The following is a 21,808-nucleotide window of genomic DNA, read 5'->3' on the forward strand; positions in this document are numbered from 1 at the left end:
TCTCAATGGTCGCAGGCCAAGGAAAAAGCCACTTTTAGGAAAATGTCACAAGGACAAAACAGCATTTGAACGATGGGTATGAGTTTTGGTCAAAGGTTTTGTGGAGTGATGAAACAAAAATCAAACTATTTGGTCATGCTGATTGTTGTTATGTTTGGAGAAAGTCTGGTGAGGCGTACAAAGAAAAGAACACCATACCTACTGTCAAGAAATGAGGTCGTAATATCCTTCTATGGGGCTGTTTTTCCTCTAATGACACAGGAAATTTAGTTCCAATACATGGTAAAATGGATTCCATAGCATACCAAAAGATATTGGCCAATCATCTGAAACCCTCCTCTACAAAACTTGGTTTAAAGCACAAATGGATGTTCCAGCACAACAATGATCCAAAACACACATCAAAATCTACTTCACAATGGTTAAAGAGGAATAAAATCAAGGTTCTGGAATGGCCTAGTCAGTCCTGATCTAAATCCGAATGAGAATCTTTGATATGAGTTGAAGAAGGCTGTGCACAAGAGAAGTCCTCGGAATTTGAATGAACCGGAACAATTTTACATTGAAGAATGGTCAAACATCACTAAAGAATCATGCCAAAAGCTCATTGACAATTATCAATATAGTTTAAAATAGGTTATTATTGTTAAGGTGCCTCAGCTAGCTATTAATTGAATTGTCCTTGTCAGGGTATGAATACTTTTGAATTAGCATTTTTGGAGTTTTGCAAAAAGAATTGCTGAAATAAATAATTGTAGACATCTATTCTTGTAACTTTTTGTCATAAACAAAAGCAAAATATTTGCTAGAAAAGATTTTTCAAGACATTTCTAGAAATTATAAATTTCCATTGGGGTATGTAAACTTTTCACTACAACTATATACAGTATATATATATATATATATATATATATATATATATATATATATATATATATATATATATATATATATATATTCCTGAGGGGCATTTACTTTTCCACTATGAGCTGAGTCTTCAGTATTTAATATATGAGTCAGTCAAAATAATAAGAGAGGCAAGGTTGGATGGTAAATATGACTGTAACAGGGGAGATCTGTGCTGACTGTCTGGCGCATGCGCGGTTTTGCAGGAAGGGGGCAGCAGCCTCATAAGATCTGCCTGTCAATCATGGCAATGACACAGAGAGGTTGGAAGGAAGGTGTGTTGGGTTTCCCTCTCTCTGAGTGTTTGAGAGGCAGGCATGGGGGGTTGCTTGGCCCATAAGAACTGCACTTGGTTGTGCATTCGGGTGGCCATGACCGGGGAAACCCAGTGACGCTAGCTGAGGAGGTGAGCGTAAACAAATACCAGGCAGGAACACCAGTGGTGGGAGTGAGAGAATAAAATCAGGTAAGCACGGCTGAGGAAGACAGCCAGCCTTAAATAAACCATTTATTAAAATATATGGTTAAGTACCCGAGGGGACGTGTGTAGTGATAAGGGAACCTTGGCCACCCCAGTGTATAGTGCACAGACAACAGCGCCCTGAACTGACCGGCATAACGGCAGTGGGGGCACTGCGTAAGCAGCACTTTTGTAGTTTTATTACTGTATTTTATTTTCCCTTTTCATTTCGCCTTTGGTTTTCATTATTATTTTTGAGCACCTGCACAAACCTGCATATACCTGTGTTGGTAACCCTGTGGTCCTGATTACCGTTGCCGGTATACAGGCCACAGACAACAGTGCCCTCTGCAGGCTAAACTAAATCAAAACGAAAATAAATAAAACTGGGCACCTGTGCGGTGTTTTCAAGTACCATCTTCTGTCTCCCGTGTCAGTGAATACCCCCACCCTTCCACACGTGGTGTCAGAAGAGGGATTCACTGGCACTACCCAAACACTGCAGACCCTTCCACAATGACTTTATATACTGTAAAGCTATAAACATTTTTGGCACAAATATCTTAGTGCTGTACATACTGTATAATGAAATAATATACTACTACCAGTCGTCAACATTTCTAGAGCAAAATAGGTTTTATGGGTGGGATTCGCCAAATATTTTGGTCAGCATAAGTAAATAACTAAATAACATAAATAAATATTTTTGAAGTTCATTTTATTTCTTTGTTTTATAGTATGTTTTGTAATAATTCATTTTCTGTTAAGTCACAGAATCACGGTTCAGCAGTTTTTTCATGTTTTATTAGGAGTGGAGGTGGAGGGCGTTCCTTTGAAAATGGACTGACAGTGATGTGAACCAGTCACATGACAGACGGAGACTATTGCTGGTGGTATAAGGATGTGAGGGCAATAGCTAAATCTATTTTTGCTCCTATGATGAGGTTTTAACCAATCACTGACTATAATACTGTACCGTATTGTAGTATATATATATACAGTGCCTTGCGAAAGTATTCGGCCCCCTTGAACTTTGCGACCTTTTGCCACATTTCAGGCTTCAAACATAAAGATATGAAACTGTAATTTTTTGTGAAGAATCAACAACAAGTGGGACACAATCATGAAGTGGAACGAAATTTATTGGATATTTCAAACTTTTTTAACAAATAAAAAACTGAAAAATTGGGCGTGCAAAATTATTCAGCCCCTTTACTTTCAGTGCAGCAAACTCTCTCCAGAAGTTCAGTGAGGATCTCTGAATGATCCAATGTTGACCTAAATGACTAATGATGATAAATAGAATCCACCTGTGTGTAATCAAGTCTCCGTATAAATGCACCTGCACTGTGATAGTCTCAGAGGTCCGTTTAAAGCGCAGAGAGCATCATGAAGAACAAGGAACACACCAGGCAGGTCCGAGATACTGTTGTGGAGAAGTTTAAAGCCGGATTTGGATACAAAAAGATTTCCCAAGCTTTAAACATCCCAAGGAGCACTGTGCAAGCGATAATATTGAAATGGAAGGAGTATCAGACCACTGCAAATCTACCAAGACCTGGCCGTCCCTCTAAACTTTCAGCTCATACAAGGAGAAGACTGATCAGAGATGCAGCCAAGAGGCCCATGATCACTCTGGATGAACTGCAGAGATCTACAGCTGAGGTGGGAGACTCTGTCCATAGCACAACAATCAGTCGTATACTGCACAAATCTGGCCTTTATGGAAGAGTGGCAAGAAGAAAGCCATTTCTTAAAGATATCCATAAAAAGTGTTGTTTACAGTTTGCCACAAGCCACCTGGGAGACACACCAAACATGTGGAAGAAGGTGCTCTGGTCAGATGAAACCAAAATCGAACTTTTTGGCAACAATGCAAAACGTTATGTTTGGCGTAAAAGCAACACAGCTCATCACCCTGAACACACCATCCCCACTGTCAAACATGGTGGTGGCAGCATCATGGTTTGGGCCTGCTTTTCTTCAGCAGGGACAGGGAAGATGGTTAAAATTGATGGGAAGATGGATGGAGCCAAATACAGGACCATTTTGGAAGAAAACCTGATGGAGTCTGCAAAAGACCTGAGACTGGGACGGAGATTTGTCTTCCAACAAGACAATGATCCAAAACATAAAGCAAAATCTACAATGGAATGGTTCACAAATAAACATATCCAGGTGTTAGAATGGCCAAGTCAAAGTCCAGACCTGAATCCAATCGAGAATCTGTGGAAAGAACTGAAAACTGCTGTTCACAAATGCTCTCCATCCAACCTCACTGAGCTCGAGCTGTTTTGCAAGGAGGAATGGGCAAAAATTTCAGTCTCTCGATGTGCAAAACTGATAGAGACATACCCCAAGCGACTTACAGCTGTAATCGCAGCAAAAGGTGGCACTACAAAGTATTAACTTAAGGGGGCTGAATAATTTTGCACGCCCAATTTTTCAGTTTTTTATTTGTTAAAAAAATTTGAAATATCCAATAAATTTCGTTCCACTTCATGATTGTGTCCCACTTGTTGTTGATTCTTCACAAAAAATTACAGTTTCATATCTTTATGTTTGAAGCCTGAAATGTGGCAAAAGGTCGCAAAGTTCAAGGGGGCCGAATACTTTCGCAAGGCACTGTATATATATATATATATATATATATATATAACCAAATGATTGTCTGCTTGACTTATACCAGACTTTCCACTGCTCTTTTGTTTTTATACTGCTACAGCCTTGAATGCAGTATTACAGTAATGTATTGATTAGCTTATCCAATAAGAAAGGATTGGATAGTTCACACCAAATACATGTTATTCTCAATCTTGTTTACAGCATGAAAATCTGAAGCACTAACTGAACCAATGAGAACCCCAGATGCCCTTGCCAGAGCCAATCAGTGATACTGGAGGATACTATCAGTTTTTACTGATAAAAACAGTGTGTTTTAGTCTAGCAAGTTCAGGCTCTAATATCAAGCAATCAGGAATGCATCCTGAGAGGTGTGAGGGTGTTCTGGTCTGCCTAAAGGAAGTTTACACACAACAACACAATTAGGACATTATATTCCTGATATCTAAAGTTATGGTTCACTGTTATGTGGAAGTAGTAAAATAGGATTTCTTCCAAGACACTTCTTATGCCCCAAATCACTATTTCCTGTTTGACTCATAGCAATAAGACGGAGGTCTGAACTAATGAACAGAAAAATAACAAGTGCATGGGCATGCTTCCTCCTCCCTCAATACAGGAGTCCCAACCAGTGTGAGAAAATTCATTTTCTTTCCTTGTATTTGCTTTTTCAGCAGCATCACTGATTTAGGCAAGAAACGTATGACACGCTTTAGAGTTGACCTTCTTTAGCACAAGTTAGTCAGTGTATGGAGTCAGTCTGTCTCTGTCTATATGCAGTCACAGTAATCTTTTAACATACGTCTAGAGAAGCTCTTGTCTGTGATGGAACCTACTGAGGACATTCTTTAGCACAAGTTAGTCAGTGTATCATTATCTCAGGGTTTATGGAGTCTGCTGTCTCACACTAGCCTGTATACAGTATATATAGAACCAACAGTGATTGGCTTTACTAAGGACGTCTAGGGCCAGTTATTGAGTGCACCCTAATGTGGGGTAAATGTCGTGTCTGTGTCTCAGATGACGACCTTGTTTTATGTTACTGATTGCTCTGGTTTTGAATATATACTGTAGCTGTGGTGGGGCTTGGATGTCACTGATTAAGTACCAGGAAGTGTTTGAAATAACTGCGTCACACACATTAAAGAATTGCTTTATTCAAGCCTTGTTTCTCCTGCTTGAGTTCTCTTTAATAGCTGGTGATGGGGATGAACAACGTGACGGCCGGCCCCAGCCCTGTGAAGAAGGACACTCTGCCAGTCCTCATAGCCATCGTCGTGCTTTTCCTTCTGGTGGCTGCCCTCATCATCCTGGCTGTGCAGCTGCAGCAGATACGCCTCCACTGGTACAGAGAAGCTCTGCCTCAGGACATGGAGGAGTCTGGAGTTCCCAGGCTGACCCTGTGGAACAGACTGGGCTCTCTGAGGAAATCTCTGAGACCTTCTACCCTTAGAGAAAGCCAGCATCACATGCAGTGCTCTTGCCAGTATCATCTGCCCCGTGGAAACATGGACCCCAATGTGATTGAGATCACTTACTTGTAAAAGTATTCCAGGTGCTTGGGGAGGGCATTTGGTGCCTGGTTTACCCCATACAGACTATTTTCTTTCTAAATATTCCTGCAGTCCGATTCAATAAGGGGCAAAGCACTCCACGAGAGCAGTGGCCCCCAAAATGTTATCCTTTACTACTAATCCAGAATGACTGGCTGTACGCTTTTCATTTTGCCTCACGCGATGGGTTCGAGCAAGGGTGACTGCCAGGACACTGAATGCTGCTGCATGGCCATGTCTTTTCTGGGGTGCAGCTGCTCTGAGATGTACAGCTGTGTAACTAACTCAAAACTCATTGGTTATACTGACAATTGGAAATATCTTGTTAAGATCCAACTATCTTTTTGTTTAACTAGTTAAAGCTGTATCTTTACAAACCTGTCAGCCACCTTTTTTACTTTTTCCATCATCCAAAGTTTCAGGTACACCAGAGTATGTGTTAGCAGAACCTACACATTGTTTCACCCAATGACTTGCTGCAGGAATGGTTTGAACTTTTCCAATGACCATGGTGAGAGCCCTCACAATGTTATAGTGTCCTTGAATGAGCTCATTACGAGAAACCTTGCCAGGCAATATATTGCTGTAAAATAAATGTTTTTGCAGTATGCAATGAATAAAGAATAAGCTCCCAGACACATTACAAGAGCACTGTTGTCAAGATTCTGCTGGTTACTGTAATATCAACAGATACAGTATTGCACTGTGGACCCCAACAGTATTGTAGCTGGTCACTGTAATATCAACAGATACAGTATTGCACTGTGGACCCCAACAGCATTGTAGCTGGTCACTGTAATATCAACAGATACAGTATTGCACTGTGGACCCCAACAGTATTGTAGCTGGTCACTGTAATATCAACAGATACAGTATTGCACTGTGGACCCCAACAGCATTGTAGCTGGTCACTGTAATATCAACAGATACAGTATTGCACTGTGGACCCCAACAGTATTGTAGCTGGTCACTGTAATATCAACAGATACAGTATTGCACTGTGGACCCCAACAGTATTGTAGCTGGTCACTGTAATATCAACAGATACAGTATTGCACTGTGGACCCCAACAGTATTGTATCTGCTGGTCACTGTAATATCAACAGATACAGTATTGCACTGTGGACCCCAACAGTATTGTATCTGCTGGTCACTGTAATATCAACAGATACAGTATTGCACTGTGGACCCCAACAGTATTGTATCTGCTGGTCACTGTAATATCAACAGATACAGTATTGCACTGTGGACCCCAACAGTATTGTATCTGCTGGTCACTGTAATATCAACAGATACAGTATTGCACTGTGGACCCCAACAGCATTGTAGCTGGTCACTGTAATATCAACAGATACAGTATTGCACTGTGGATCCCAACAGCATTGTAGCTGGTCACTGTAATATCAACAGATACAGTATTGCACTGTGGACCCCAACAGTATTGTAGCTGGTCACTGTAATATCAACAGATACAGTATTGCACTGTGGACCCCAACAGCATTGTAGCTGGTCACTGTAATATCAACAGATACAGTATTGCACTGTGGACCCCAACAGTATTGTATCTGCTGGTCACTGTAATATCAACAGATACAGTATTGCACTGTGGACCCCAACAGTATTGTATCTGCTGGTCACTGTAATATCAACAGATACAGTATTGCACTGTGGACCCCAACAGTATTGTATCTGCTGGTCACTGTAATATCAACAGATACAGTATTGCACTGTGGACCCCAACAGTATTGTATCTGCTGGTCACTGTAATATCAACAGATACAGTATTGCACTGTGGACCCCAACAGTATTGTATCTGCTGGTCACTGTAATATCAACAGATACAGTATTGCACTCTGGACCCCAACAGTATTGTATCTGCTGGTCACTGTGATATCAATAGATACATGGCAAACCAACAGAGAGAATTAAGGAGTCGTTTGTACTTTACCAGAATTTTTACATTCTACACAATTGCTCTTATTGAAATCATTCTCATCCATTCATTGTACTTACTACATGCTCATACTGCACTTTACTCGTATAAGCAAATATTCTTTATATAAGTTAACTGCTCTTAGTTGAACCCACTCTTACAAGTAATTATTTACTGTATTCTCTATTGTTTGCTCTTATTTTAACTTGATCTTTTGCTCCTGATTTTATTGTACTTTGCAACTGCTCTTATCTGTAATGTGATATTCTGTAATGTGATAATGTGATTCTGTAACTGTGATATTTTGTAACAATTGTAAGTCGCCCTGGATAAGGGCATCTGCTAATAAATACATACATACATACATACATAAATAAATAAATAAATATGCAAAAAAACAATAGAGGACACGACCTTGGTGCCCTCATAGCTAGTTACGGCCATGCACCCAGTGACATTTGGACACACACTGGATTAGAACTGGGATTTCTTTTGAGGAAAGAGTTACGTGCAAAACAACAGGAAATGTATTATTATAAAGTGATTTAACTGTAGACGTTTGTTAATGCTTCAAGTGCTAATAAGCATTAGTCAGTTTGAGCCTGTTGACTAAGCTGGTATTTCATGTAATTCCCTTTAGTAAGGGTTAAATGGTTATAATGTCATTTTTAGGACCGCTCCTGTACTTTTCCACGACACAGTCATTTCATATTACACAACAACAAGGGCTTATCAAAACATCAAACACGTTGGACTAAATTACTTCCACAAATGATCAAGTATGAGGTGCAGGCCTATGTATGTTAAAACGTTTCATAGAAATCATTCTTTTTCACAGCAGCATTAAAGTTAATAAAGCCACGATCCAAATCACAGCACCCATATAAATCTGTATTGCAAAGGCTAGAAGTATAAAACGAATCAACATTAATGAATAGAACGAAACACTGCAGTGCCATATTCCTAAATTGTTCACTGAATGAAAATATTTCTAAATACTTCATTAACAAATGGTGCAAATAAAGAACAGCTTTTTGTTCCTCAAAATCACAGCAATGGCAATCACAAGGGCTATCGTTTTCTTAAAGGGAAAACTCCCACGTTTTCCTCCCTGGTCAGCGCTAATGGAATTCTATCTCGAGAATCACAGCATGAAGGGGGCAGTGCAATGCCGCACACACTTGAAGCACGTTTCCCTCATGTCAGCGTTCTTCCAGGGTTCCATGCTGTGTTCTTAAATTCTTTGAGGCGATATAAATGTTATCACAAACATTTTCTGGAATTGTTTTTTACATATTTTGAAAACAGCTGATTTTATTTATTTATTAAAAAGAAGTCAAAACAAATAAGAAATAAGAAACATGTTTTCTCATTATTAAAAATACTATAAACTACCACCACCTACACATTCTATCTTTAAGGCTGAACAAACTGACATGGTAGTGTGGTTACTCAAAAGAGCGGCACTTCTACATTCAGCCAAGCTACATAAAAACATCCATTCTTAGGTCAGGGTGCAGATTACAAGCTGAAAGGTTGGTCTACGTGACTTGTTAGACCTGATGCTCTAGGAAGCTGTATTAAACCAGTTTACAGTGTTTTTGTTATCCATAGTGTTTACTGAGTCTACTGTTGAGACATCAGTGAGCGTGGTGCGTCGTTGCTGATCATTAACGTGGGGTCTCGAGACATGGCCTCGTGCTGGTCAGTCTGCACCTCCGACCCCTCGCTCAGGGAGTACTCCTCCTTCTCCTGCTGCTGAAGGTGCTTCAGAATCACCTTCGAAAGGAAGTGAGGATCCTCCGCGGCCTCTGAGTCTGCAGGAGAAGCAATTCAATTAACTTAAATTCCATTCCATTCAATCATTTCAATTCCATTCCACTCAATTCAATTCCATTCCAATCAATTTCATTCAATCATTTCAATTCCATTCCACTCCAATCATTTCAATTCCATTCAATTCAATTCCATTCCAATCAATTCCATTCAATCATTTCAAATTCCATTCCATTCGATTTAATTAAATTCCAATCAATCCCATTCCATTCAATCATTTCAATTCCATTCCATTCCAAACAATTCCATTCCATTTCAATCAATTCCATTCCATTCAATAATTTTCAATAATTTCAATTCCATTCCATTCCAATCATTTCAATTCCATTCAAATCAATTCAATTCCATTAAATCATTTCAATTCTATTCAATTCCATTCCATTCAAATCAATTCAATAATTTAAATTCCATTGAAATCAATTCAAATCCATCAATTCAATTCAAATCAATTCAAATCCATCAATTAAATTCAAATCAATTCAATCATTTCAATTCAATTCAAATCCATCAATTCAATTCAAATCAATTAAATTAAATGCCATTCCATTCCATTTCTATTCCAATCAATTCAAATCAATTCCATTCCATTCAATTCAATTCCGACTTGTATTACTATGCCCATATCTCATTTGCAAAGGGCCCAATGAAGCACAGAACCCAACAAACAGTACCAAACAGCTGATACATGTATTACACGCATCACCTCTTGCTGCTGCAGGTCGTACCAGGAGTGTGGCTGTTTACAGGGGGTATGTACTAGGTAGGTGTGGTGTATGTAGGGTGTATGTATTAGGTAGGTGGGGTGTATTTACTAGGTATGTAGAGTGTATGTATGTACTAGGCAGGTGCGGCGTATGTAGGGTGTATGTATTAGGTAGGTGGGGTGTATGCACTAGGTATGTAGGTGCATTTACTAGGTATGTAGGGTGTATGTACTATCTACAAGAGAAAATACATTATTCCCCCTGGGGCCGTGAATCTGAAAAAGCTTTATGAAAACGTTTGTAAGGTCATTTCAGTCATGTTCTCACAGGCATAAAATCAATGTTTATTTTTTATGTGCTGATTTCTGGTTGTTTTCAACCCCGTAGCAGCAATTGCTAGAGGTAACGCTGAAATGACCTGACAATGAGTTGAGTTTTTTGCTCTGGAGGGTGTACAGTAACATGTCAGAGGTAATTTGTCTTGGCCCCGCCCAGTTCTCCAAGGTTCTGAAAAACTGTTACACTGACAGAGCAGGGTGTTGCAGTATCGCTTTAATGTTCAAACTGCAGCCAAAACAGCAGAGCAATGTATTGAAGCAAGGGAAACCCTGCATGCAATGATGGGAACCTCTTTTTGTTAAACTTTAACAAATAGTGCTATGACAATAAAGAGCAGCTTTTTCTCATCAAAATCACAGCAAATGAAATCGCTAAGGCTACCGTTCCCTTCAAGGGAATGTCAGTTGCTCCTGATTTGCTAGCTGCTTCTGACTTTTTGCCCTTTCGTTTGTGTTGTACTACGTTTCCTCAAAATCAGGCCCACTGACTTCTCATTGAAGCTTTGTCTTTTTACATTTCTAAAGGCTGCAGAGTGTTGTGCATATCTCTTATCTATTTCACACAGGCTGCCTGGTATATTTGGTAATTTCCTGTGTATTTGGCTTGTATACTCCTTCAGCTCTGCCACGCAGTAGTTCTGGTATCTCAGTAGTAGCCCAGTCACCCTGTATTGTAAAGTAACCTACCATCATACATAATGAAGCGGTAGCTGTTCCTGCAGTCTCGTGAGTTGTCCAGAATGTCTTTGAGAGTCCTATAGAACAGCTTGGCCTGTTCCAGGCGGTCCTCTGTGCTGAATTCTGCCAACGACTCTTTAGACATCTCATACAAGGACAGCAGTGGCGTGGCACACTCCAGCACACAGTGATGAGGCTGTGAACACCAAGACACACTGGGGTTAGGCATGCTCCAGCACACAGTGATGAGGCTGTGAACACCAAGACACACTGGGGTTAGGCATGCTCCAGCACACAGCGATGAGGCTGTGAACACCAAGACACACTGGGGTTAGGCATGCTCCAGCACACAGTGATGAGGCTGTGAACACCAAGACAAACTGGGGTTAGGCATGCTTCAGCACGGTGATGATGCTGTGAACACCAAGACACACTGGGGTTAGTGATGCTCCAGCACACAGTGATGAGGCTGTGAACACCAAGACACACAGGGGTTAGGCATGCTCCAGCACACAGTGATGAGCCTGTGAACACCAAGACACACTGGGGTTAGGCATGCTCCAGAACACAGCGATGAGGCTGTGAATACCAAGACACACTGGGGTTAGTGATGCTCCAGCACACAGTGATGATGCTGTGAACACCAAGACACACTGGGGTTAGGCATGCTCCAGCACACAGTGATGAGGCTGTGAACACCAAGACACACCGGGGTTAGTGATGCTCCAGCACACAGTGATGAGGCTGTGAACACCAAGACACACTGGGGTTAGGCATGCTCCAGCACACAGTGATGAGACTGTGAACACCAAGACACACTGGGGTTAGGCATGCTCCAGCACACAGCGATGAGGCTGTGAACCCCAAGACAAACTGGGGTTAGTGATGCTCCAGCACACAGCAATGAGGCTGTGAACACCAAGACACACTGGGGTTAGGCATGCTCCAGCACACAGCCATGAGGCTGTGAACACCAAGACACACTGGGGTTAGGCATGCTCCAGCACACAGTGATGAGGCTGTGAACACCAAGACACACCGGGGTTAGTGATGCTCCAGCACACAGTGATGAGGCTGTGAACACCAAGACACACTGGGGTTAGGCATGCTCCAGCACACAGTGATGAGGCTGTGAACACCAAGACACACTGGGGTTAGGCATGCTCCAGCACACAGCGATGAGGCTGTGAACACCAAGACACACTGGGGTTAGGCATGCTCCAGCACACAGTGATGAGGCTGTGAACACCAAGACAAACTGGGGTTAGGCATGCTTCAGCACGGTGATGATGCTGTGAACACCAAGACACACTGGGGTTAGTGATGCTCCAGCACACAGTGATGAGGCTGTGAACACCAAGACACACAGGGGTTAGGCATGCTCCAGCACACAGTGATGAGCCTGTGAACACCAAGACACACTGGGGTTAGGCATGCTCCAGAACACAGCGATGAGGCTGTGAATACCAAGACACACTGGGGTTAGTGATGCTCCAGCACACAGTGATGATGCTGTGAACACCAAGACACACTGGGGTTAGGCATGCTCCAGCACACAGTGATGAGGCTGTGAACACCAAGACACACCGGGGTTAGTGATGCTCCAGCACACAGTGATGAGGCTGTGAACACCAAGACACACTGGGGTTAGGCATGCTCCAGCACACAGTGATGAGACTGTGAACACCAAGACACACTGGGGTTAGGCATGCTCCAGCACACAGCGATGAGGCTGTGAACCCCAAGACAAACTGGGGTTAGTGATGCTCCAGCACACAGCAATGAGGCTGTGAACACCAAGACACACTGGGGTTAGGCATGCTCCAGCACACAGCCATGAGGCTGTGAACACCAAGACACACTGGGGTTAGGCATGCTCCAGCACACAGTGATGAGGCTGTGAACACCAAGACACACCGGGGTTAGTGATGCTCCAGCACACAGTGATGAGGCTGTGAACACCAAGACACACTGGGGTTAGGCATGCTCCAGCACACAGTGATGAGACTGTGAACACCAAGACACACTGGGGTTAGGCATGCTCCAGCACACAGCGATGAGGCTGTGAACCCCAAGACAAACTGGGGTTAGTGATGCTCCAGCACACAGCAATGAGGCTGTGAACACCAAGACACACTGGGGTTAGGCATGCTCCAGCACACAGCCATGAGGCTGTGAACACCAAGACACACTGGGGTTAGGCATGCTCCAGCACACAGTGATGAGGCTGTGAACACCAAGACACACAGGGGTTAGGCATGCTCCAGAACACAGCGATGAGGCTGTGAACACCAAGACACACTGGGGTTAGGCATGCTCCAGCACACAGCGATGAGGCTGTGAACACCAAGACACACTAGGGTTAGGCATGCTCCAGCACACAGCGATGAGGCTGTGAACACCAAGACACACTGAGGTTAGGCATGCTCCAGAACACAGCGATGAGGCTGTGAACACCAAGACACACTGGGGTTAGGCATACATCAGAGTGTGTTTCCAGAGCGGCCCTGGTTAAAATCAACACCATCAGGATATATATGGTGACCACATTACTTTCTGATTTGTGAAAGTTGTAGTTTATTGGCATGTTTCAGATGTCCAGTGAAGTAAATGTTTTTTTCTAAGTTGTGTAAAACCTTTAGTTATTTAGTAAAACTTTCTCCAGTTCAAGGTGTTGTTGCTATGGTTTTAAAATGAATTTTCTAACCAGACAGCACATTGTATGCAGCCTTCTTGTTTTGAGCCTGAAAGGACAGGAAACCCTCTTTATGAAAGCAGACAGCACATTGTATGCAGCCTTCCTGTTTCATTTTTCACTTTGTACAGTGCTCTGGGAAGGGCCTATATAAAAACAATTTGCATTGTATTGTATTTTATGCACTCTCTCCTACACCAAGACATATGATAGATTTAAAAACACAGAACCACTGAGGAGGGACATGTTGCCTCTTTTCACAAGCAAATACTTAAGTGAAATACACATGAATAAAACAATTGTGTGCCAAATGACACAACGCTACCTAGGTGTACCACAGTGAAAGCTGAATGGAAATGGAAAGTAGTTGTGAAGTGTGAGGTTTCAGAGGGCTGGAAGTGCACTTATTTTGACATATAGATTATATTTCAGAACATTAATAAATAGTTCCAAGCAGTTTTCAAATATAGTGCACAAACAGCAGTGTTACAAAACTGTACGTACAAATAGAGCACCACAAACAATGACATCAATGATTTATTAATATTTTCTAGTGTCCACTAGTCGACTATTTTTACCTTGCATGTTCCACGCTGGCAAATAAATAGCAGCACTGGCTTCAACACAAGGAAGGACGGGCCAGTGACAATGCTGAAAATGCTTTAGCAGGACTGGGATATGCTGTGTTTGTATACGTACCCTTTTAGCATCATCATAAACCGCATAGAGGCTGTGCTTGTAAACTCTTCTTCTAACACCAGCCCGGTCAATCACAATGTCTGGAAGATTGTCTAGGAATTCTATGTTAGAATCTTCCTCTTCCAGCTTGTCTGGGATTGTGCAGCTCAGGGGCATTAGAATGTGGAGCTTCCATGTATCCTTACACTTTAGAACAAAATTCCCTTTGTCACAGAAAGTCTGGATGGAGTCCTTCAGTCCTGCAATATAATAAATACTCATCAGAAGGACCCCTTTGAACACAGTTATCTGTGTTATCTGCTCTTCTACTTCAGAATTAGGGTTCCCAGTTTAAAATGTGTTAAAACACGTCTGAACTGAAAAACCTCAATCTTGGTCTATAACATAAAATACAGGCACAGTAAGATGCTTGTCTATGCAAAGCTGTATTATGCACGGAACATGTCTTAATGTCCACAGAGCTAACAAAACATCTTACCTAGTGTGAATTACTTTCATTTTGTAGGTCTAACATAAATTAATACATTATAACAATTGTATTACATTTTTCATAAGCCACTAATAAAATGCTTCAATTTTTCTTCTTCTTCTTCTTCTTCTTCTTCTTCTTCTTCTTCTTCTTCTTCTTCTTCTTCTTCTTAGTATTATTATTATACATTTAGTGTGCCCAATTACTTTGCCCCAGATGTCCTCCCAATTTGGAATGTCCAATCATTTTTTCCCCTCACCGCAGCAATTCCCCACACAGCTCAGGAGAACTGGAGGTTCAGGGGGTGTCCTCCAATCCCACGACCAAGCCAGCTTCCTGTTTCACACCCAGGAACTCGAGAGCAGATGTCAGTGAGCTACCAACCACTGGAAGACAAAGGCCAGCCCTGAAGGTGTCTGCTTTTGAGCTCACTGGGCGCCACCACACCACACAGTAATGCCTTTACCAGGGGAGACCATTGGGGACCCTTGCGCTCCCCTGACTGTACGACTCACCCTGCACACCACACAGCAATGCCTTTATCAAGGGAGATCATCGGGGACTCCTGCACTCACCTGACTGTACGACTCACCCTGCACACCACGTGGCCATGCCTTTACCAGGGGAGACCATCGGGGACCCCTGCACCCCCCTGACTGCATGACTCACCCTGCACACCACACAGCAATGCCTTTATCAGGGGAGACCATCGGGGACCCCTGCGCCCCCGACTGTACGACTCACCCTGCACACCACACAGCAATGCCTTTACCAGGTGAGACCATCGGGGACCCCTGCGCTCCCCTGACTGTACGACTCACCCTGCACACCACACAGCAATGCCTTTACCAGGGGAGACCATCGGGGACCTCTGCGCTCCCCTGACTGCATGACTCACCCTGCATACCATGCGGCCAGACCTTACCAGGTGAGCCACCCAGGGACTAATGCTGCACTTTTCTTTGCATCCCTGCTTTACAGGAATTACATAAGGAACACAGACCATTGAAAAACATGTTACTGAGAGTTCTGGAAGAATTAGAAGAACTCCAGCTCCCTTTCAATAATCAATATCTGGTTTTCCATTAAATCACTGTGTTCATGTCATTTCTTCCCCTCTAAAACTGTCATTTTGTATCAAACTTTCCATTTACTAACTCACAAGTGGCAGCTGCAGAGGAGGGTGATGGCCATGCTTTATTTTAAGGGCTGTTTGTTTAGTTTATTAACTGTTAACAAACATTGTTAATTTTTAGCTAAGGGTTAGGGTTAGGGTTAGGGCTAGGTTTAATAAAAACCCGATTTAATTTGCTAAACATTACTATAGTAACAATTTGAACCGATTTAAAGCATATGATCGACTGGGTATTGATCATCCATAGGGCTCTGGTGTTTGATTGATCATCCATAGGGCTCTGATGTTTGCAGTTTTAGCTGGCCTATTATATATTATTAACTAACAGTTAACAGAAAATAAATAATGTACATTAACATGTTTATTAGCAGTTTGTTAACAGTTAATAAACACAGCAAATGGCCCTTAAAATAAAGCGTGACCAGGTTGATATAATAAATAGATGGCAATTAATAGTGTGTAAGCATGGTAATTAATAGTCTGTAAGCATGGTAATTATAGTGTGTAAGCATGGCAATTATAGTGTGTAAGCTTGGTAATTAATAGTTTGTAAGCAGGATAATTAATAGTGTGTAAGCATGGTAATTAATAGTTTGTAAGCATGATAATTAATAGTTTGTAAGCATGGTATTTACAATTTGTAAGCATGGTAATTAATAGTGTGTAAGCATGGTAATAATAGTGTGTAAGCATGGTAATTATAGTGTGTAAGCATGGTAATTACAGTGTGTAAGCATGGTAATTATAGTGTGTAAGAATGGTAATTATAGTGTGTAAGAATGGTAATTACAGTGTGTAAGTATGGTAATTACAGTGTGTAAGTATGGTAATTACAGTGTGTAAGCATGGTAATTATAGTGTGTAAGCATGGTAATTAATAGTTTGTAATCATGCTAATTAACAGTTTGTAAGCATGGTAATTATAGTGTGTAAGCATGATAATTAATGAATGAAACAGGAACAATAAGGAATGATTGAAATAACAGATATTAAACAGGAAGGTAATGAAATGTAGATCGAAGGAAATAAAACACACTTACTTGGCAGAACCAGTTTTAAATATCCTATGTAAAAAGACCAGGCCAAGCCATGAGCAACATTCATCTTTCTGTTCTCACAGATTGCCGAGATTTCCACTGCCAGGGGGCCCTAAACATGAAGAAACAGCATTAGAAGCCATTGACAAGCTGGGATACTGTGTGTATTGTATTTATTCATCAGAAGCCATTGACAAGCTGGGATACTGTGTGCTCCCCACACAGACACTGACACTGTATTTACTCATTGCAAGAAACAACGTTAGGATAGCGATGAGTGTGCAACACAAACCCATAAAACTAGGGGAATTGAGCCATGTTCTACCTGGACACTGCAGCACAGACTGGGGAAGTGTGGAGTCTCCCTGGCACCCACATGTGTAAAGCTGGGGTCTGCATCCACTACTAAGGAGTGTACACACAAATCAATGAAATACATAGCAGTGTCTTGTTGAGCAGGGATGAGAAGTCATTCATTTCCAAGGGGAGTGGGAATAGCAATAGCAGCAGCACATAATCACACTGCAATGTAGCACTGTGACAGACTGCACTGTCCCACTGTAACACTGTGACAGACTGCACTGTGACAGACTGCACTGTCCCACTGTAACACTGTGACAGACTGCACTGTGACAGACTGCACTGTGACAGACTGCACTGTGACAGACTGCACTGTCCCACTGTAACACTGTGACAGACTGCACTGTCCCACTGTGACAGACTGCACTGTGACAGACTGCACTGTCCCTCTGTAGCACTGTGCCAGACTGCACTGTCCCTCTGTAGCACTGTGACAGACTGCACTGTCATTGTTTTGTAGAGGCTTGGCAGGGATGGGATAAAAACCCCCTTATTTCTTCATGAAAACCCCCTGGCTCGCTCCATTTCATGTGGCTGTAACAGGGGAAATGAGGCCTTGATAGGTTGGCAAATTCATCAATATGGGAAATGCAAAGCAAAGCAGCAATAAAGACAAGTACAAGCACAGTAAATGACAGGGACGTTTGGTATGCTGGTTAACCATGGTAAAGCAGTCAGTACCTGAAAATAATGTGCATATACTGACATACAACATAACCAGAGAAAATGATTGAAATATTATATTCAGGACCTACATTTCATTCCTCAGAGGGAAGCTGACAATATTCCAGCTACAGAGCAGTTTTTATGAATAACAGTTATAGAGCCGTGAGCTTTGGCCTCATATCCCTTTAGGAATAACAGTTATAGAGCCATCAGGATGGCATGATAAAGGTTCTGACACACCCACTATGTACTAGGACAGGGACAGGGAGTCCTGGCGGACAGACTGACTTGATCAGTGCAGAAGGGTCCCCAAATCAATAGATGATAAATTACTCACCGAAAGTTGTGATCCTGTGAATAGCATGACACAGGCGCATGCTGCGAGAATACGACTCCAATCTTCAGGTTTGATGGAGACAAAACACAGACAGACTGCAACACAGACATTTATCCAATTGAAACATGCCTTCAAAGCTTCCATTAAACTGTTTCTGTACCTGCAAAAGGGTTACAATGTAGGGTTATTCATTTTATTTACAGGAAACCATATTATTTTGTTATATATGTGATATCATTTATTTGTCACTTTGGACCTATTACAACACAATAGTGTACACTGTTATGAACATTTCTAGTAGTCCAAAGAGTAGGCAATTATTAAAGTAATTGTATCTTACAAAAAAATTCCTTATATCTGACTGTGACAGAGACAGAATGATTCTTGGTGATAAATCTACCTCTCGACCTGTGAGGGCGCTGTGTAAAGGGAACAGAGTGCCCTGGACTGGAGCCAGACAATTCATTCCCAGGGCTAGGTGGAAGTTGGCCATCTAGAAAGGGGGTGGAGCTACAGTACACCAAGTCATCGTCCCAGCAGGGAAGCGATGTGGAGACCTTGGATTGGAGGAGAAATGGCTGCACTCGCTAAGCAAACATAACCGTGAGTGTTTTGTTTGTTTGTTTCGTCTAACTGTTGTATTTCTTATTTGTTAGACAGCTAACACAATCCGGAGCTGTCGCTGCAGGCCAGCACAAACCCAGGATAACCCGCACTGTTGTTCACGGATAAATTGTATTTGCACCACTAGCACTAATAGCACTCGCCTTGTGGACGTAATAGATTCCGTTTTTTTCCATTAGCCGTTCACTTTGAGCTGCTAAACAAGGCCTAAATAAGTATACATCGTGGTTTAGAGAATGTATAATACCGTTAAAAAAATTCAAGATCATTATTTTCTCTTACTTTCATTTGTATTTGTGCATTTCAGTCGTCCTGCGTACCCCCTATGACCCTTAGAAGTACCCCTGATTGAAAACCCGTCTTAACTAATAGGATGCTGTCCAAACTGATAAAGATGAAGAGGGTATTCAGTTGCAGTGGTCACATCCTCACCCCTATCGTTCCAGACTGAGCCCAGAAAATGTTAATATTTTGGTGTTTCTCCACAGTAATTTGGAATAAAAAAGCAGCATTATTTTGCTGAGCCTGTGTGAGCTGGAGTGAACACTACTTCCAGTCAGGTAGTGCCTGATAGAACTGTAGTACCAGTGTGTTGTATTTGTTTTAAAACTTTAAATTAAAGTTATTTTTCTTGTTAAAAAATGACTTGACTTAAGTGTATTTCTTTAAATAGCCATTTAAAAACGGAATAAAAAAATCTAACATTATCCTGTGTACGACGATAACCGTGGTATATTTTTTCACGGTTACCAAACCGTCAAAATTTGATACCGTGACATCCCTAATTACAACGACATCCAAGGACAAGACTGGACGACAGCCTCTGACCATTGTAGTCGACTAGTTTAGGTAAAATCCCAAAAAGGACAAGGACTAAACTAGACCCACAGACTAGGACTAGGGTAAAATCCCCAAAAGCTGACTGAAACAATAATTATTATTCCCCTTAGGCCTATTAATCTCTGTGTCAATGAGAACCCAGAACTTTAACCCTTCAGTGGTTCATTTTTATCAGCACTATGTTAATAAAAGGCACGCACACTTACCTTGGTCTGAACTGATAGACTATTTCCTCTGACAAGTGACAAACACCTTTTAAAATTCCACTAAATGAAAAGATAAATCCAGAAACTGCAAAACAATGAACAAGATCATCAGTTCGAACAATCCAAGCAAAAAACGAAAGCAAAATCCCAACGGCGAACGCACAGTATCCTGCCAGCGGCCCGCGGGGTTGAGGGATCTCTGGGTTGTCTGGGTGGACTTGCATCTGAAAGAGGAATGATAAACTCATGAGTAAGAGGAACAGCCACTGCTGTACTACACACCCCCCTGGTCACCTGTGTGCAAGGCTCTACACCCCCCCCGATCACCTGTGTGCAAGGCTCTACACACCCCCCTGATCACCTGTGTGCAAGGCTCTACACACCCCTGATCACCTGTGTGCAAGGCTCTACACCCCCCCCGATCACCTGTGTGCAAGGCTCTACACCCCTCCCGATCACCTGTGTGCAAGGCTCTACACCCCCCCCCCCCCTGATCACCTGTGTGCAAGGCTCTACACACCCCCCTGATCACCTGTGTGCAAGGCTCTACACACCCCCCTGATCACCTGTGTGCAAGGCTCTACACCCCCACCTGATCACCTGTGTGCAAGGCTCTACACACCCCCCTGATCACCTGTGTGCAACGCTCTACACACCCCCCTGATCACCTGTGTGTAAGGCTCTACACACCCCCCTGATCACCTGTGTGCAAGGCTCTACACACCCCCCTGATCAACTGTGTGCAAGGCTCTACACACCCCCCTGATCACCTGTGTGTAAGGCTCTACACACCCCCCTGATCACCTGTGTGCAAGGCTCTACACCCCCCCCTGATCACCTGTGTGCAAGGCTCTACACACCCCCCTGATCACCTGTGTGCAAGGCTCTACACACCCCCCTGATCACCTGTGTGCAAGGCTCTACACACCCCCGATCACCTGTGTGCAAGGCTCTACACACCCCCTGATCACCTGTGTGCAACGCTCTACACACCCCCCTGATCACCTGTGTGTAAGGCTCTACACACCCCCCTGATCACCTGTGTGCAAGGCTCTACACACCCCCCTGATCAACTGTGTGCAAGGCTCTACACACCCCCCTGATCACCTGTGTGCAAGGCTCTACACACACCCCTGATCACCTGTGTGCAAGGCTCTACACCCCCCCCTGGTCACCTGTGTGCAAGGCTCTACACCCCCCCTGATCACCTGTGTGCAAGGCTCTACACACCCCCCTGATCACCTGTGTGCAAGGCTCTACACCCCCCCCCTGATCACCTGTGTGCAAGGCTCTACACACCCCCCTGATCACCTGTGTGCAAGGATCTATGGCTAGGGGCATTTCTTCTACACTGTATTTGAAAAATAAACGCATCTCTTTATGAAAGCTAACAAGGACATGGTCATTTGGATAATTTGGCACTGTGGCAGAGCGAGTGTAAATAATTTTTTTTTTGTTTGTGTTTTGGTGGTGGTTGGCAGGGATGAGGTTAATTCCTGTCCCTGCCAAAAATATGTGAAAATGCTACTCCTTAATAGAATAATTGGTGCTGATTGGGAGCAGCCACTTCCTATAAAAGGAGAGTCCAGGATCCATTACGGAGAGAGAGTTGTTGAGGTTTTGAATCTGCGTTGTAGTTGTATGTTTTTTCTTTCTGTGTTCACTGAAGGTGAATGCCCAGCCTGACAACATTTTTGTGTTTTGTTAACC

The 21,808-nt window shown here is 42.6% G+C and overlaps 1 protein-coding gene across 3 annotated transcripts in view; it reads right to left on the reverse strand.

Annotated features, from left to right (window-relative positions):
* Positions 1–7,671: 7,671 nt before the first annotated feature.
* Positions 7,672–21,808, reverse strand: part of LOC117431195 (stimulator of interferon genes protein-like) — a 32,989-nt gene continuing 18,852 nt past the window's right edge. For all 3 annotated transcript variants that reach the window (XM_058996014.1, XM_058996017.1, XM_058996015.1), the window contains 6 exons: positions 20,099–20,322; positions 18,429–18,588; positions 17,069–17,177; positions 14,425–14,663; positions 11,040–11,226; positions 7,672–9,291 (listed from right to left, as the gene is read on the reverse strand). In XM_058996014.1, coding sequence (XP_058851997.1) covers positions 9,101–9,291; positions 11,040–11,226; positions 14,425–14,663; positions 17,069–17,177; positions 18,429–18,588; positions 20,099–20,322 — 1,110 coding nt within the window. In that variant the 3' untranslated portion in view covers positions 7,672–9,100. The remainder of the gene's footprint in view (positions 9,292–11,039; positions 11,227–14,424; positions 14,664–17,068; positions 17,178–18,428; positions 18,589–20,098; positions 20,323–21,808) is intronic.

The sequence above is a fragment of the Acipenser ruthenus genome, chromosome 22 (genome assembly GCF_902713425.1).
Source record: "Acipenser ruthenus chromosome 22, fAciRut3.2 maternal haplotype, whole genome shotgun sequence".
NCBI classification, from domain to species: domain Eukaryota; kingdom Metazoa; phylum Chordata; class Actinopteri; order Acipenseriformes; family Acipenseridae; genus Acipenser; species Acipenser ruthenus.